The 14,657-nt window shown below is 44.1% G+C and overlaps 1 protein-coding gene across 1 annotated transcript in view; it reads left to right on the plus strand.

The window, feature by feature from the left end:
- LOC128709976 (protein crumbs) overlaps positions 1-14,657 on the plus strand; it is a 30,229-nt gene that overhangs the window by 8,663 nt on the left and 6,909 nt on the right. Inside the window, exons 2-3 of the mRNA XM_053805014.1 lie at positions 7,666-7,809; positions 13,283-14,491. Coding sequence (XP_053660989.1) covers positions 7,666-7,809; positions 13,283-14,491 — 1,353 coding nt within the window. The remainder of the gene's footprint in view (positions 1-7,665; positions 7,810-13,282; positions 14,492-14,657) is intronic.

Genomic DNA, 14,657 nt, shown 5'->3' on the forward strand with positions numbered 1-14,657 from the left:
AGACACAACTGATTCAATGGTTCAGCTTTTTACTATAATATTGTCCCATTCCAACTGTACCTTTCATTAAATTGTAAATACGCTTATTTTCAATTTGCATATTTACAAACATTTTTAAAACTCACATAAAAATCAACAAACAACAAAAACTGCATCTTAATACCGTATTGCGCGAACCGTTATGTTCCTTCCTATCCTTCCCACATAAACAACAAAACATACATTGAACAACAGCAAAACAAAACCATTTTCCCGCAAAGTGACTGGTTTTGAACACCGAACCGTACACATCGCCCCACTCGAAATGGGAAGCGATCATTTGTTTACAAAACCCTCAAACAGCTTACTCGTACCTTACTGCAAGATGGGTTACAAACCATACAAAACCACAGCCTTCCTGCATCATTACACGCGAAAACCCTTAACGGCGCTCATTACGTGCGACGCGCGGTGGCTGCCATTTCCATTAGTGACTGTTAATGACTTCCTCTACGACGTATGAAGAAACATGATCGATCGACGGGCAAAGCATAAGAAACGGAAGGCAACAATGTGCTGGGCAAATGTGATCGGTCCAGAAGAAGAATGTCTTCCCTCGCCAAGCCAAAGCCGTGTTCTAAATTCAATTCGTGCGCATTGCTGTGCGATCGAAAGCATTCAATCTATTGGACGAGAAGAGGGAACTTTATTTCATCGCACCGCTTGAAGAAATGAAAGAATCAACCAACAAATCATGCGGTACCGATGGTCGTGAGCTTAAGCTTGTGCATGCACTCATTAGCGTACGGTGCGGTGAAAATTCACGATCGAGTATCTCACGATCCTCGAACCGGCGGGGTGAAAGAAAGTCCCAACAATTGCCGTTCGCGATGAGTTGATGATCGTCGGGTGCGTAGTAAAAGCAATGCTCGATCGAATGTGCATTAAATGGGACCTAATCATAATCACCATCATTGGATTGGACCAGCAATCGCATGGAGCGTAGCTTTGCGAATTACGGGATCGTGCTTGTTTGTCGGCATATCGACGGACGGTATGGACCAAATGATGGTACCTTCCTCTTAAACTCGGAACCGATGGCAATTAGAGCCCCAGAACCTAGAACTACACAGTAACGAGCTTGCGCGAACATTGAACCTCGGGGTGTAACGAAAGACTGCAACAGACCCACGCACACGAACCTCTGTTCCGTCGTGGTATTGTCCACGGTTATTTGCACGGTTCACCCCCTGCCAGTCGACACGGTGGGAAATGGTGATGTAAACGTTACGCATCGCGGACATTTCTGACAAGCGGTTTTTTTATGCTTCGGGTGCCAAGTTTTGATTCACCCATTTTGTCTTTATTTTCATCTCACCCTCCCGGTGTGCCGTGCAGTACGCAACGCAGACGCGCCCGCCACTTTGCGCGACATTTGTTTTGGTTCACGGGGCACGTAATTATGCTGCAATGGGTTTAAAAATCCGCACGTTCATTCCATTTCGGTTGCGGTTGTGAGTTACCGAATACTTAGCACGCGTTTCGTGACGACAAGTGCTGGGTTTTTTTTTTGAGGATTAAACCTGAAATAATAGTTATTTCCTTAATTTTAAAGTCCCAGGCAAGTCAAACTTATTTATAAGACAACAATATTTGAACACCCATTGGAGAAATAGACATAACGTTTCGAAATTAAGGCTTCATTTTTACGCTCATTATAACATACAAAAAAACTCAAGAACTTTCAACTTAAAAAAATAATAGGACCCAATCAGTGGAGCAAAATCAAAGCAAACACTACAAGCAATTACGCTGGCGGTGATTATCTCTTTCCCGATAAGCGACCGAGGAACACCACTCTAGTGTCTCGCAATGATTTTTCGTTTATGTGCGGTGCGTTTGTCATCCCCCACCCAATAGAAACCAGATTACAAGCCGTTTGCCGAGCATAGACACAGACAACGCGGACAAAATACCCAATACACCTTTCACGTACGTTATCAGTGGGCGTGGGTGGCGAAATATGAAGATACGAATCAATGCTTCTGTTAACCTTGCTGTGTGATAATAAAACAAACTGTTCAACACGTGGCAAAACGGTTACAGAGCTTTATCTTTCGTTGCCACACTAATCTATTGGCAATCGAGGCAACATAAGCAAACGGCAATGTAACATCACTGGTTTAAAGCTGCATTGCCTGCAACATATCCATCTCAAGGACATAAAAACCCTGAGAACTGTATCTTTCTTTTTCCTGTGCAATGCAATCGAAAGGTGTTTCGCGATAATAATGTTTTCTAATCGTTGGCAAGGTCACAGCCGGCGCACTGTAACCTCCGCTAAACAAGCCGGCTATCGGCGCAAGATTTTCACTCCTCATTTCACTTTCATTGTGCGGTGAAAAACCTTCACGTAACCGCTGCTCGCCGTGTACTGTAGACGTTTTGGTTTCCATTACCATTTTCACCCACTCCCCCCCGCCCGCATTCAATGATACAAAATGGTGTTTGTGTGGGTGTGTTTTTTTTTGTTTTCGGCGAAAAACAACCCCAAAAACTCCACTCCGAAAAAATTGGTTCAGTTTTCTAACGCACTTCGACAAAACAGCTTCTTACGGTGAGAGCAAGTTCGAGGTGGAACCACGAGGCCATTAACCTACCGGTGGGCTCCATCGGCGGATCGGCAAATTATCCTATTTTTACGCGAGCCAATTTCTCGCCATGTTTTCCTCTCCCAGTGCGTGTTCGGGTGGCCAAAAATTAGCGAACGGACGGACGAAACAAAACGCTTCAAAATAAAGACACTCGAAAAGGTGGTTTCGATGCGCTTTACACCTTTCACTCAATTAACTTCATCGGTAGGCTATTACGGTCGTAATGCAAACGAGATAAACGGACCATCTAAATTGAATCGAATTGATTATGTTATAATCTCCAGAAGTGACATTATTTTATTTAAATTTTCAATTTATTATTATTGCATGCGCCTTTGTTCACAGCAAAAAATAAAACGATTTGGACGTGAAGATCATGTATCGTCATGACCTTCCGTATCATTCTTCACTCCTGACCATGGCAATTGGTTCGTTCGCTTTCTACTGGCCATATTTCACCGTTTAATGCCAAGCAGACTCGCGATCGGTGAACGGTGGCGCTTATGTACCCTTGGGTTGAGTGGTAAACGTGATGCATCCGCCGTTTTACCAAGCTGATCCAAGAACTTCGACACGGTCAATGTCGTTCGATCGAGGAAGATTGGCACACAGGCCGAGTTTAACGAGTAGTAGCCGTAAAATGGTGTCACCCTGTTTTATGTGGGAAGCTTGTGTGCACGCTTTACTAAGCATGGCCAGTACATTAAGCTGGAACTCGGACCTTTGGCACAGTGTCACGTGTGTCTAGAAGATCATATGATACACACATTAGATATGCATGTGTGCAAAAAAAAATCTAATCTTGTTTTATGCAGCATGGTCCATTGAATATAGTAATTAGTCATATGTCATCTTCTGTTTGGTATTTAGCGCAAACTAATCTAATGCAGAAGCGATCTTGTTATATGCCTTCATAAACTATGCCTCACAAATAGAACCATTTTATTATAAACATAATGTTATCTGTGGAAATATCTCCACCCTACCTTTACGACACATTCCTCCAACTATGTCTAGCTTGATGAGGATCACAATCTGACACATGATTCATCGCCCTTCACATTGCAAGGGGAAAACAATGCCCCTGCATAATTAATATCCATCAACGGAAGCACTACGTTTGTTTACCGCAGCAGAGCAATTCCTTGCCGCTTGTCTTTGTTCTGCGCAAGATCTTCAAATTCGAATCGACCAAAGCGAAGAAGTCCATGTTAATGATAGCTCGCACGCAGTGAATCATTCACGACCAAACGATGTCTTAGACAGCATGAAGTCTTCAACCTTTTAAGTGTACGTCGGGTGTACCATGCAGGCCGAAGACGCCATCGAACAAGACGTGGCATAGATGGTACCACGAGCTATTGTTCTACCAATCGGAACAGGGATGCGCACAGTTAATTAAACTATCCGTCACTTACGAATGCAAAACGCATATCTGAATGCATCAAACATTCTTTTCTGAATGCGTTTTGTGCGACTCGTCTCGATGGGGCTTTAGATTTCTTGTCCGTTCCAGTGTACTGTTGCGTTTTGTTTAATGTTTTCCAATCGGATAGCAATAGAATGGGACACCATCGTTTGACCAATGCGGATCGCCAACTCACAGAACCGTGACCACCACGGTAATGACCCCAAAAAAAAAATCCTGAGGTCTACCCACTACGCCACTACAGCGTAAATCCGATTCTGTATCTGTGAACGCAACGCTACCTTTTAAGACCACAGCATAGATAAATGGTTTCGGCGTGATCGTCAACATGCAGCTAGACAACGGTGTATTACACACCCACCCTCCCCCGTAACGTTTCGTCGTTGGTGGTGTGGCTTTGGGGTGCCGTATTAAGTCGCCATGCGGGAGTGAATCAGCATAGCAAATATGCAGATGGAATGTGTTGCGATTCGTTTGCACGGGCGAATGGCCATCAGACGGCCGCATTTCCATACCATTCTAAGACGATGGCGTTAAGCCGTATCGTCGTAAATCGGGGGAATGTTTTTGGCCGGTTTGGTTTGGATTTTACAGTCACGTTTGGTATTTCGAAAACTGGAGCACAATGATCACACTCCAGTGTGGGCTATGTTGCTTCGAGTTCAAACGATTTGGCTTCATGTTTTCGGTTGATATAATATTCGTTTACTTTATTGTTGAACTTATTGCCGTGAAACTTTACAAATATGTTTATTATATTACCATAAATATCTTCCATTTCATTGAATATAAAAAAATAGAAAGCTGCTCGTTTTTGTTTTATTGGCGCAATGTCTAATGAAAAAATACGTAAAAAGTAACATAGTAATTCAACTCTCATCACAGCTACTACTAATGTTGCATTTGAATATGGTTATGAAACAATAAACTACTTTAATCATGTTATGACAGCTGATATCGACCAAACAAGCCACGCGAGAGGAAATCCCTCAACCGAACGCTAATTAAACTCTCACCCGGTTTCCTAACAGCAGACGAATGGTGGCAGTGTTTTTTCTCACGATCACTTACTGTCAAAGTCATTTGTTTGGCCTCTGCTTGGCGGCAATGCCATGGAAATTTTTCCGGCAGACCGATATATAACGCCTGTTTTCACTTTCTCATACATGACAACTTTCATCGTCCGAAAAGCCGGGCGGTGAAATTGTTTTTAATCCATGCACGCTGTAAATTTGTGATGAAAATTACATTACAGCACTGAATACCGCTTCGCACCCTTTCCAAACTTCTCATACCTGTGGACTGCAGCTGCCGTCTGCTGTGGCGGTCGGGTGGAGCGCTATTAACATTCATGGACAGCATGTTAATGAAATTATCTGCACCTGTCTCTTGTCGTCTTTTAAGACCGCACAGCATCGCAGGTGGGAAATAAAAGGTTCATCAACATGAAACTATTCCAACTGGTGGTCGGATCGTCGGCGAATGTCGGCCGTGCTTGGGAAAGGCTCTTTACCGCACGCACGGCAGTCGTTTAATGCTGCGAAAGTACGAAACAATGCGTTTGCATAAGACCGGGGTGACGATTACTGTGACGGCGTACCACCCCAAACATGCCACCGTTATGATGGAGGAAGATCACGCGATCACCATATGATTAGGAGGCAGACAAACGTTGTCACAACCACCATGCTCTCAAGCTTGGGCTGACGCTAACCTAAACCAATGATAGAGCGCTGCAGTGGAGAGAAAATTATGCGAATTTCTAGCGGATTTTGATGAGCCACTGAATGGGTTAATCTATCGTCGCTGATAGGCGCTGCACAGTGTGCGGTTTCGTGGTGTGGCTATGGATGTCAAAAAAATGGAGCCGGCTCACATGCCAATTCGATTTAAAAGATTTTTTGTTACTGTTGTCGCCACCTCCTTATTCGTGTGGCATTGTCAATTGGCTCTCTGGACGTCCTGAGCAGATGTACCATGACAAGTATTTAAATTGAAACGGTTTTTATTTCTTCCCCGCCGAGGCTCCAAGGTGGTTCTTTAAGCAATCAACGTTTTATGCAATGTCATGACATCAATTTATGTAACGGTACTACATTTTTTTCTTTTAGAATTTAAAATTTAGGTTAAAAAGTTTGAGACTTGGAGCTGAATGGATAGCAAAAACCACAGGAGTAATGGATGTTGAGGCACATAATTACGAGATGAGTATATACAGTGAAGCATAACTTATTGTCGAGAATTTAAATGGCTTCTGTTAGTCAACACTTATTATGTGGGTTAGCAAATGTACCGTGGTCTCCAAAAAAAGGTTTCCAGTCGATAATGAATGTCTAAAAAATCTAGATTCTTTCAGGGTCTAAATCTGAGCTCAAATTCTAGACACGTCATAGCCATGTGTATGGTATTTGAAAGTTTTTATTCCATACCAAAGGTTTCTGGCATTATTTTGAAGAAAGAGGGTTGGCTCATCAAACTAAGCCGAAGCCTTTCACACATATTCTGGATGTAGTCGTCAAAAAACTGCTATTATAGCACTTGACTAAACACTGCTTACCTGGGACTTACGGGTTATAGGCATGGATATTCATGTTTTTTTATACGGTAAAAATGTAAAGAGTGTAACAAAAATTTCCGAAGATCGTTCATAATTGACTAAGTGGCTTAAACACAAAATGTTAACCGTAGAAAACAGTATAATCAAATTGTTGATGATCACGCCGAGAAAAACAAGCATTAATTCAGCCTAAAGTTATGAGAGTTAGTCTAAGTTGTAATTGGTTTACTTCTCCATGTCTACACGATGAATATCTTACAATGGATATCAGTAAAGCAAAGAATAGTTTTTTTTCACCGTGGTAACGATTTCACACGAACTTCTGCCCACAGTTTCAAGCAAGGTATTCCAGCATTGCTTGTTTACTTGCGCTTGAACACATACTTCACCTTCCAGTGCCAGGAACTCCCGTGGACTTGCGTTCGAATAAGAGCAGTTGAAGGTGTACTTGATGCCTCCTTGAAGAGTTGATCTCCCAGCTTGAGAGTCTACAGTTATAGAAAGTCGAGAAACAGTCTGTTTAGTTTATAAAGAGATGGTTTACCTAAGTTTAGATCGATTGTTGTTTCATGTTCTTGCGAATGGAGTACTGCCTGTCTCGGGAACAGCGGCAGATAGTCTTCTTTCCCATACATAAAAGGACAGACACTTCGTATCAAACATGTTTTTCTTATACTGTTTCGAAATGTAAGGTAGAATCCATCATCATTATCATCTTCTTATGAAGAATGACCAGCCTAAACGCGCCTCTAAAGTAAAAAAGTAATATATCGTCTATAAAAAAGGCACTTTGAATCACATTAGTCTTATAACTGCTAGCAGCACGACCTTGCTGTTCTTCCCCGAGCAACAAACAAAACTATCCAAACTGGCAAAGTATCAGATTTTATCAAAACATAACTATTTTTTGCCTCATGGAGAGCAAAAAAAAAGCAGATCTCCATTGCGTTAATTTATTGCTACTGTATCCATAATAAATTGCATCTCAAATAGATTGTTTTAAATTAACGTTTCGTTTCGTTTTTTTCTTCCTCTCATTATTTCAGCGGTGATCCTTCAGTGTTCCGTACCGACCGTGACGGCGATACAGACGGAAAAGGAAGCGTACTTCAACGGATCTGCCTACCTGAGGTTAAAAACGCCAATGACCCTCTGGAGCTATTCGGCGATTAGTTTCAAGTCGTGCCGAGGTAAGTCCCATCCGTTCAGTCAGAAGGTGATCGTGTCCGCCAGGGGGAGGGGAGATTTTCCACAAACAATTTCCACAACCCCCAACAGTTGGAGAGAACGTACAGGAGAGATCGGTTTGGTCACAAACCACGCCAATGATGGACGTGATTGTTTGTGCAACGGTAGCACGCTAGCGTACTGGCCCCACATTCAAGTTCATGAGAAAGGGTTTCTTCGCGAAATGGGTGGCATGGGTGGAACATTCTCTACTGGTTCCTAGCTTTTTTTTTACCATCCACAACCACTGCACACAACAGCAAAATAAGAACGCTAGAACAAGCAGCAGCAACCCCAAACCATCCACGGTCAGTTGATGCTTTCGTTACGCTTCGTGTATCATCGAAAAACTGTATCTCCATCAACCCCTTCTCCAGCCTTGTTTACAGCTGACCGCAAAATCGAATGGCTTAGCCACCGGTCCGGTGCAGTGGAGGGTGCAATAATGAAAAACCATAATAAAATTGAACTCCCTCCTCCCCAAAAAAAAAATAAAAACGACCACCCGATCGTTGCCGACAATCGTCAGGTTTGATGCGCAATCGTTCTGCACACACACACACACACACACCACAGTGTGGCACACAGGGCAGTTCAAGGGGAATGCTGGCCAACCGGGGCCCTACGAACCACTTGCGAACGTAGAATGATGCAATTCTAATAGCACCGAGCACGTGGAACATACCGTTCCATGCCAGCAGCAGTTAGCATAGGCTACGGTAACGGTAGCGTAATCGAGCCGCACACACTGCTATCTACAAGCTATGCGCAAAGCGAACCATCGAAAAAAGAAGCGGTTTAATTTAGCGATAGGATAAATAATAAATTCCTTTTGGGGAAACAACAACAAACCTCACGAGGCTTTTTTTCCGCTGGTACGAATCCAAGCAATCAACGGTTTCGTCAGAATGAAGTGGATGAAATAATAGTATGCGCATGGTTGCTATTCGACGAGAACCGGCTGGTTGTGTTTTGTTTTTTTTTCCTTATTGCAAACACTTATTAAAGCTGGCGAGTTTAATCTAAAATGCTGAAATAAAAATCAACAACCGAACCTCTCAAGGATGAAACCATATGCCAGCGCAAGTACATCTTATCTAGCTTCACATAGGTAGAAACGAGTGCGATATGCGTTCCGGCAATCAATTTTTCCAAGCATTTTTCTCGTAATTTCATTAAAATAATCATAAATCTCCAACAATGGGTGCCATTTGAAGCCATCCGTTGCTTCCCTTGCAGGGCTCAAACCCATGCTAAGCTCTAACAGTGTGGCCTCTATTGTTTGCACGATCTTCACACCACGATCACGCTCGAGCGGAGTGTTTTTGCATTTTTGGGAAATTTATGTCGATAGTTCACCGCTTTGATGCTCCAACCCAAACATACCCATGGGAAAATAACCGAAACTGAACAATTGACGGAACATTGCGATGGAAAATCGTTGAAACATTCTTTCTCTTCTGAACGCCATCGAAACAAAGCAGCGGCTGATGCAAGACACTTTCACTGTCGCTTTAGTTTCACCGTCTAAAAACCGAAAATCGAATGAAGTTTACGGATGCAAAATTCCACAAAAAAAAGTGTAGTTGTACCGGCCTTTCCCGCACTTTGCCCGGTGTACAACGAAATGACTGCGCTGGTAAGCAATGCACGAAAATTTAATAGACCGGAAAAGCGTCTTTTCTTATCGACAAACGCGCCCGTGTGTTTGTGCGTTGTAGCGCAAGGTGTTTCGATCAGCCTAACACTTCCCAACCCGGTGGCGGTGGCGTTGTGTTTTGTAAAGGGAATCGAAAAGTAATAGCGCTGTAAGTATAGTGTGCCGCGTGAGATTCTGCCTTTTTTTTGTGTGTGGTCCATTCAGTAAAACAGCAAACCGATGTATGAAAATTTCTCTTTCAACGCTGTCTATTGCAAGCCACTAATCATAGAGCGTACTGCGATGGTGTTAAGTTACACGCTACAGAAGAAAGGCCGAATGGCTTGGTTTTTCATGGCAAGTTAGTTGATTGAAGTCTCACTGTTGGGATCGCTGGGGATGCTGGGTGGCGAGTTTACGCTCATGCTTCACGCCTGTAGATGTAGATGTAGACATTAATTTAGTATTTTTTGTGGTTACCAAAATGCGGCTGCAGTGTAACCTCATCATTCGAATATAATAACTAAATAAAGGGTTTTTTAAGCTTAAGTATATCCTCCTTAAAATATCCTCGTATATATTGACCATTTAATTGGAATAATTTCGTAAAAGTGTGTAGAATTCCTCGAGCTCGAGAATTCGGGCAAATTCTTGATCCCGTTAATTTTGAGTTCAACTAGTATTGGGGTAGATCATCCCAAAAGTTAGAACGCTTAAGCTTTAAGCCTGTATCTGTCAAATAATCCAGGTACCGGGCTGTATCATTCTGTACAGATTCGTAAAGGACATAGCATTTTGACATAAAGAATGACACATGGGATTTTTGTGAAACTAAAATTTGAGAAAAATCGATTTAAGTTTAGTAATTTGATTTTAATTTCAACTTATTTGAAATAATATACAAGTCTGATTATCAAGTAATCCTTTTTCAGTTCTTTTCGTTAAAAAAAATTTGTTTACCTTTTTCGCACACGGGAAACTTGGCCTAACCTAGCTCAGGCCAGCTAGCAAAATTCTTTGTTTTGACATTTGCCGAGTTTGGGTTTTGGGTACTTTCATTGAGAAACCAATCTAATCCTTCTATCCTAGGCTTAACTTGGCTTGCCATTTGTATGGCGAGCTGTAAGCGGATAAGCCTGGAAACGTCAAAACGCATACAAAAAAACTGGCTTAGACCGTGATCTATCCCATTGACGGAGCCATTTCTGGATTTAGTTCAGGTTGACTTAAAATATGCCGAAGTAGATCTGAAGTCCTACACTTATGCAAACCTTTCAGAATGTCAGCCAAGATCGCTTGGAACAGAATTCAATCCATGTCACCGCCAGGAATTCAGATCTACCTCGGCACATTCCAGTTCAACTTGTACAGCATTATTGCCCTTTTACCAGTGGATCTCTGTTTCAAAAACATTTAATTAAACATCTCGCTAAATTCACACTACAACAACAAAAAACCCTTTAGAAAATGGAAATTTGAATATTTTAAGATTAATGAGCTCCAATTCAATAATACCCACCACAGGTGTGATGCATAACGACCAAGTAATCATAACCCCATTCACCGCAAAACTTCCCTCTTCTCACGGAAACTCAACGCATGTTTTGGCCCCAAACTGTTGAATCATGCGACCATATTTGCGCATTTTACATGTCGTGTACGTACGGTTCACGGCATCACCGCGTGCAACAAATGCTGCACAACTGCATCGAAAGGTGGTGTTTAAGCTGCGCCGTACGTGCGATTGTGTGTGCCAATGTGGGACAGGAATGGAATTAGTACCTCCAAAAGCGCATGTGCATATCGCAAAAGTAGTCAGCGCATGCAAGCAGTACATTGTAATCTTGTGTTTTTTTTTTTTATTTAGGCTAAAACAAGCGATATCTCGAACGATCGTACACAAACAGACACGCACTGCAGCCGAGCTTCATGCGTCGGTTCTGTGTCAACCGATTTGCCAATGGTTGAGTCATCGGTTGGTGGCATGCAACCTTAACCGTACCCTTATAATCTTTGATCCCTCGTTTGGAGGCGTTCGCTGCCATTTTGCTGGTAAGTGGAAACCGGATCTTTTGGTCGGAACTCCCAGTGTCAGCATTTGATTTTCCTTCTTTTTTTTTTGTTTCGTTGCTACCCTGTTTCATGAAATAGGCCATACGGAAAGGGGAACATTTGTGTCGTAAGGAAGTGGGGACTTGTGCACTGTCGCGCTTAAGTAAATTTCGAGAGTGACTCGAATGGTGGCGTGAATTAGGGCTCTACACAACCGCTACACGATCGTTTGCGAGCACATGTGTGTTGGGACGGTGCTTCGCTGTTCCGGCAACCATTGCCCATTGACCCTGTTCCCGGTGGCAAGTTCTTTATTGCTTCATCGGAGTTTGTCGGGTTGTAATCTAGTTCCAGTTCCCTTCCTGGACCCGGCACAACTGTCCATTGCTGATACAGTTATTTGTTGTTGTGTTTTTTTTTTCGAAACAGCCGTTAGCAAAAACTTCTTTTCCCCATCCGTCTGTCTGCATGGTCCAAACGGTGGGCGAGGTGCGAAGTTAAACATATTGTGACAATTTAAGTCACACAAGGGAAAACCGTAAACGCCATGACGTAGCTATTCCGAGGTGTTTTGCTGCTCTTCCGTTAGAAAGGTTTGCTCCGCGCGCATATTTCTTTCACTTCAACATCCGCCCCATCCAACGCGCCCCGTGCAGGCGGACATGCATGTGACCGAGTGCTTAAAACGGTTCATTAAAAGCGACAACTAACCGAGCGACAACTGGCGGACACCACCGACAAACGCTGACCGTGCGTCGGTCGGTTCAAGTTTTCCGGCAGTTGGTGAAAATTGGTGCATTGGTGTATGTGTGCTGTTCCGCATTCGGTGGTGTACAAATTCGTTTTCGCGTTGTACCGTAGTTCCTCTTCCTGGAGCGGTTCCGTTCGTTGTGGGTGACAAATTGGGTTTCTGTCAGAAACTGTGTCAGCTTCGATGGGATGTAATAATTGCTTCCTGTGCTATGATTTACAAATGTGTCTACTTCAAAATCAGAGCTATTGAAGCGAGTTCCATCTATTGCAAAGTACAACATTTGTAATGGTGCATACTATTTTTACTATTCAAGTACTCATATTCGAATTTTGAGTTCCACTGATTTTGAACTAAATTTTTCACATTGCTTTCCATTACTCCATCATCACTCTATAAAACTCCACGTCACATATTTCAGATGTTAATTACACGCCATAACTGTCACCGCTTTAAAGGTGAACTACATTTCATTCCAAGTCCAATTCCAATCATCCTATCTATTCGTTTCGTTACATGTTCGCAGCTCATTTGTTAGTTCTGCACCGGGGCAGAGAGTCATAAACTTCCTATTTTACCTTTAGCTTTCCCAAAAGGACATGATGGTTGTACCAGCTCAACCCAGAAACGTGTCTCATGCTGTGATCTAGTTTCACTAGACGAAAGGTAGTCAAGCATGGGAGTTGATCGCCACTGCATCAGCCAAGTCAAAAGTGACGTTTGGCGAAAGCTACCGTTCCATAACGATCGACTTTGGGCTTTTGTTCGTAAGGATAATCTTTTCGCCGTAAGCGATACGCTCATTTCGTGGGTCAACTAGGGCAACGAGCTCGTTAGCTAATTTCCATACAATACCATCCTAAATATAGCCATCTTGTACACTTCTTCCACAGTGACGGTCTGTTGCATCCCATTTATCCTGCCCGGCAGATCGTAGATCAAACACACTCAACCCTCCAATAATCACCGGTTTTGCTTCGATCGTATTTTGCAGGTGGAGAAATTCTCTCCCAGCGCTATTCAGGCCATGCCCTACTGGTGTCCGTCCTACCGGACTGGGTGTCCATCGTGCTATCAACACCGGCCCAGCAACCGATCGAGGCGCGCGTGACCGGTCGGCTGCTCGACAACAAATGGCACACGCTCGAGTTCATCTACCAGGCCGGTACGCTGTACTGCGTGATCGACAAACAGTCGACCCCGATCGCGAACCAGAGCTACAACGCGCAGCTGATACTCGATCAGGAGATCAAAAACGAGGCGGCGGTGCTGATCCTCGGCAAGCAGTACGCGGGCTGTCTGCTGCACGGTCCCGGTTTGGTGTTTAACGCGAGCGCGATGAACGCGGAGGCGGTCGTATTCGGACCGTGTCCGTTGGCCGCCGGACCGTGCTCGGATCACGACGTGCTCGAGGGCATTCCGGTGGACTATTGTTCGCATGATCCGTGCATGCAGCACGGGACGTGCATCTCGCGATCGGACTCGTACGAGTGTCACTGTACGGCCCGGTTCAAGGGTAAGAACTGCGAGATCGATATGGGCCCACCGTGTCTGTCGTACCCCTGCCAGCACGGGGGTACCTGTAGCGAGGACGTTAAGGGAGAATATCGGTGTACGTGCGCGCCGGGCTATACGGGCGCTGTCTGCGAGACGGAACTGAGCGTGCATCCGCTGTGTGAGAAAAATCCGTGCGCTAACAATGGAACCTGCCGAGTAGCGCCCGGGACGAACAGCGTCGAGTGTGACTGTCTCAAGGGTTTCATCGGGATGCGTTGCGAGATCAACTGGGATGACTGTAAATCGAACGTCTGCCTAAATGGAGGCCGTTGCATCGACGGCGTGGATGCGTTCACCTGCGACTGCAAGGGAACGGGCTATGGAGGCACGCTGTGTCAGAACAACATCGACGAATGTCTGGCTAACCCGTGCCAGAACGGAGGCACCTGTTTCGATACGTACGGTTCGTTCCTGTGCGATTGTCCATCCGGTTTTACCGGGCCCAAATGTCAGATGAGCGTGAACGAGTGCAAATCACAACCGTGCCAGAACGGAGGCACTTGTATAGATACTCGGGAAGGGTTCGAATGTCGCTGCATTCCCGGTTACAACGGTGCGCTCTGTGAGCTGGAACCGGGCTGTGGACAATGTCCGCCAGATTCCGAGTGTGTCGCTGGACGATGCGTATGCAAACCGGGTACCACAGGTAGGACGTTAGAATTAGTTCCTCTCAACACCCCAAAACTACTGTCTACAAGATCACCACTCACGCGGCACCACTGTACATATTAGTCATCTGTGCATCGAAAGATGTAGTTCCTCAACGCATCATTTTAGTACGATAAGCACTTCAAAATTCCAAATTTATCAAC

Source organism: Anopheles marshallii, chromosome 2 (assembly GCF_943734725.1).
Source record: "Anopheles marshallii chromosome 2, idAnoMarsDA_429_01, whole genome shotgun sequence".
NCBI classification, from domain to species: Eukaryota; Metazoa; Arthropoda; class Insecta; order Diptera; family Culicidae; genus Anopheles; species Anopheles marshallii.